Source organism: Lutzomyia longipalpis, chromosome 1 (genome assembly GCF_024334085.1).
Source record: "Lutzomyia longipalpis isolate SR_M1_2022 chromosome 1, ASM2433408v1".
Lineage (NCBI taxonomy): Eukaryota > Metazoa > Arthropoda > Insecta > Diptera > Psychodidae > Lutzomyia > Lutzomyia longipalpis.
Genome location: NC_074707.1, coordinates 44,200,477 through 44,204,519, shown reverse-complemented (window position 1 = coordinate 44,204,519; position 4,043 = coordinate 44,200,477). Strand labels below are relative to the sequence as shown.

Below are 4,043 nucleotides of genomic sequence, written 5' to 3'. Positions count from 1 at the left end.
ATTTTGCAACCGAGCAAATGGTGGTGGTATATATCTGAAGGGCTTATATTGACATCCAAGTGGGGCTTTTAGGTACTTTTTCACCAGCGCAGTTGCCATCTGCGCTGATTGTCATTCACAAAAATTCTCCACACTCCCCCCGGTTAAGCTTTTCATCTTACCACGAACAGGAAATTAAACGAAAGCTTTACGTAATATATGTACATTTTAGTTTCCCAACCAATTCACAGAACTTGAAGCTTTTGATAGAACTCAACCAAGTCAACTGTAGATCATGGAAAAAGGATTTAATCACATCTTTATGATTTTATAGCGCACCCCCTCATAACTATTAGCGAGCATACTTTACCTCTTTTACACCTATTAATGAGTTCGAAAAGTGCTTTATGAAGCATGAAATACCATCAATAAAATGCCAAAAACATATGCAAATTATACAGTATGAATATGATGAATATATATAGTTTATTCTTGTAACCACCTTTAACTCCAGTCTCCCCCTCTACCAATTTAGCCGGTCTTATGATGACTTTTTATTTCATTGGCTAAATATAGCCAAAAAACTGTTTTAAAGGATAAATCTTCATACTTTATATTTATTTAACATCCTGGAGTATTTTATTTTGGTAGCTACAAAATAATTCATTCAACATTTCGGTTAAAGCTTTTCAGAACTTACATAAATAGGAGTATTTTCAAGAGGAAAAACAGGATCATCTGGATCATCCTGAGAAAATTCATTAAAAGTGCTAAATGGGTCCTTTAAAAATCTTTTTTTTTACATTATTTAGCGGATTTTCCTAAGCAAATTTTTCCCACTTTTCCAAATCATGAAATGTGATTGGAATTTTATGCTCAATGATTTGGGTTTGAGAGACTTGAAAGCAGGAAATTATGTGAACATATTTTTCAGGAATCCTCAAAAGATTACAATACGCGAATGACCACTCTGCAAGTCCTGCAAGCACATTTTCCAGGATTAAAAAGCACAGAAAAGCCACACAAAAAGCTTTAACGGTTTCGCTTTTCAAAAGCTTCTTGAAAAATCTCATGAAACATAAAACGCGCATGAAACTAATCCGTGCTTCACCAAACAACAAAACAATAACAAACAGGACGCGGTATTTTTCAGTAATTTTTGTTCTTTGTTTTTCGTGGTTTTTTGTGTCTAAAAAGTCATGTCTAATCAAGAATTTGAGAAGCGAGTACTCAAATACTTTCTTGCCGTGGGGGAGAAGAAAGTTCCCTTTAAGAAAATCGATGTTTTGAATGCAATCCCGGATCTTCGGAACAACAAGAGTTTTGTTGAGATTTTCAACAGTGCAAATTTTCACCTCTCACAGGTAAAATAATACAAAAAAGTCATTAATTAAAGATCTATTAATTGCTCCTTTCTCTTTAGGTGTTTGGCTTCAAAATTCAGGAGATACAACAGAAGAATAACAAGGTTTACATTGTTGTGCCAAAATCCATAACCTCCCATTTGGTTATTCCCCCGCGAAAACAACCGGAAAAGATTCTTCTGTACATTGTACTCACGTACATCTTCATGAAGGGTGGTGAAGTACCTGAAGCAATTCTCTGGGCATTTCTGAAGAAATTCGAGATTACCATAGATGAGGATCATGATTATTTCGGGAATGTCAGGAAATTCCTAACGGAGACCTTTATCAAGCAGCTCTACCTTGTCCGGGAGAAGGTTGAAGAAGAGGGAGGAACTGATTTCATGTAAGATACCCCCCAGAAGCTTTTTATTTAGTCTTCCAGCCCTTGTTGTTAATCTTTGATTTTTTCTTACAGATTATACTACTCATGGGGGCCAAGAAGCACATACGAAGTCCCTAAAGGTGAAATGCTGGAGTACGTGGCTGAGGTGAGGCACCTAAAATTTCAGAAAAAGTATAATAAATCAAATTCTAAAGGATATTTTCTCTTGTAGTTACTGAAGAGACCGTCAAAGTGTTTCTTGAGACAATTCAAGGAGGTCTACAACAGGGATCCATCGCAAACACCTCAACCAGGACCTTCTCAGCGTTAATTTCATATGGATTTTGCTGATCTTCCGGGGATTGGTGAACTTTATGTTCATAAACGAGCTGTGAGAGTTTTATAAAATTTTCATCTCTTCATTTTTTCATAAATTACAAAGACGTGAGTTGTCTTATTAGCATATCATTAAAAATAATGCCATTCAGAGAGAATCCTAATGAAGTACATCTCCCATAAGGAAAATATGAATTACCTGATTTTGAAATAAATATAATTAACATAAGATTTTTTTTTAAATAAATTGTGGATTTTCTCGACAAGAAACACCACAAAAATTTAAATTTCTTGTGTTTTTTATCTTTCGGAGATGATTTTGAATTTGTTTATGATTTGAGAAAATCCTATGGGTATAGTTCTAAATTCCTCGAGCAAAAGCTATAAAAGAATGATATATTATTTAACTAAAAAACAAACGTATGAAACTGGACTTCCAATACTCCCCTTGAGACTAAACATAATCCTACCTGTGAAGTCATTTGAATAAACGGCATAAACTCTCATTCTGATATATGTATATTCTGGTCACGTACATGGCATAATAGCATAGAGAGTGAGAGCTTGCGTTGTGGCTCTTAGTGATATGGTGATAAAGGTTCATTTCATGGTATTCTCCGTATTTTCAGTGTCATTCTGGGGAAGAAGATAAATTTTATCCATTCAATTTTTTGGGCATTCTTGTCTTTCAAAGTCTCTTTTGAATATTTTATTGTGCATATTCAAAGGTCTTTGCCTTCCTTGAACATATAGTGCTAAGGTAATGCTACCCCGATGGCCTTTATACACTGTTCTTTCTTAAGGATGCTCTTTCAGAGAATTTTCCTCAAGGCTCTCAAGTTTCCCTAAATAAAATTAAATAACCGAATTTCCCAGAAAAAATAAAAATATAGGATCTTTGGAGCAACAAAACATATGATAAGTGCGTTGGAAAAAGTTTATTTAAATAAGAATGTTAAAGGAGTTTATTCGTTCTTGTATGGAAAAACGCTTCATGCGAAGAAATAATCAAGATACGCATAATCTAAAGCAAAAATTCTTCCAAACAAAATCAGATAAAATCATTCTATTTCCAACATTTATTATTTTTCACCGGAAAAAGTTTAAAAAGTTTTGGATATGACGCTGTATAAATAATTTATGTCTTTACATTCATTATTTTTTTATTAGACAATATTTTATTTATATTGCACAAAATACTGATTTCTCTCCATAGAGGTGATTGGGGGTAAAAACGTTTAGTCATAAAATCATATTTTCCATTAAGAAAAGTGCCAAGTTGGATAAAAAATAAAAGAGCAAGAATCCTACACAATTGTTTGCAGATTTTTGCATTTCAGGGAGAAGAGATAACAAAAATTATTTTATCAGAGTTGACACACTCCACTCCAGCTTCCCTTAATTCTACTTGACTACATGCACATAATATACTTGAGGAGAGTGATTTAAGTAAATATAATTGTGGTTTATGTACAGAAATGCTTGATCCAGCAGCTTCGATAAAAATTTTTGGGTTCCATCTAGCCCAGAAAAATTAGGAGAAAATTGTCGAGATTAAAATATATGTAGGTATGTAATATAAATTCATTTAATTTATTTTTCTGACAATTTTCTCTTTATTTTTCACGCATTAACTCACTTGTGCTGTTTATATGGGGTGTTGTTGAAAAGAACCATAAAAAGACCTCGCACCAACATCAACTGTATATAACTCTTTAATAAAGGTGTTGAATTTTAATATTAAATTAAGAATTTTGGACAGAATAATTATATATTTTATAATGAAAAAACAGGACTAAGGGGAGAAAGGGAGCAACAGATTTCTGCGGGATATATCAACTATATACATACTAATGATACTATACACGTGATACACGTATATATAGCTATATTATATTAATATGTTCATGTATGGATACTATATACAGAAACATATAGGTATGCCTATATATACTAAAAGTTTAAATACAATTTTCAAAAGCTTGTTTGCACAACCATTC

The 4,043-nt window shown here is 32.9% G+C and overlaps 1 protein-coding gene across 1 annotated transcript; it reads left to right on the top strand.

Annotated features, from left to right (window-relative positions):
• Positions 1–1,088: 1,088 nt before the first annotated feature.
• Positions 1,089–2,272, top strand: LOC129787640 (melanoma-associated antigen D2). The gene is made up of 4 exons (XM_055823368.1): positions 1,089–1,343; positions 1,403–1,728; positions 1,801–1,873; positions 1,940–2,272. The coding sequence occupies exons 1-4, from the start codon at positions 1,179–1,181 to the stop codon at positions 2,036–2,038; spliced, it is 663 nt and encodes a 220-aa protein (XP_055679343.1). The 5' UTR covers positions 1,089–1,178; the 3' UTR covers positions 2,039–2,272.
• Positions 2,273–4,043: the final 1,771 nt, after the last annotated feature.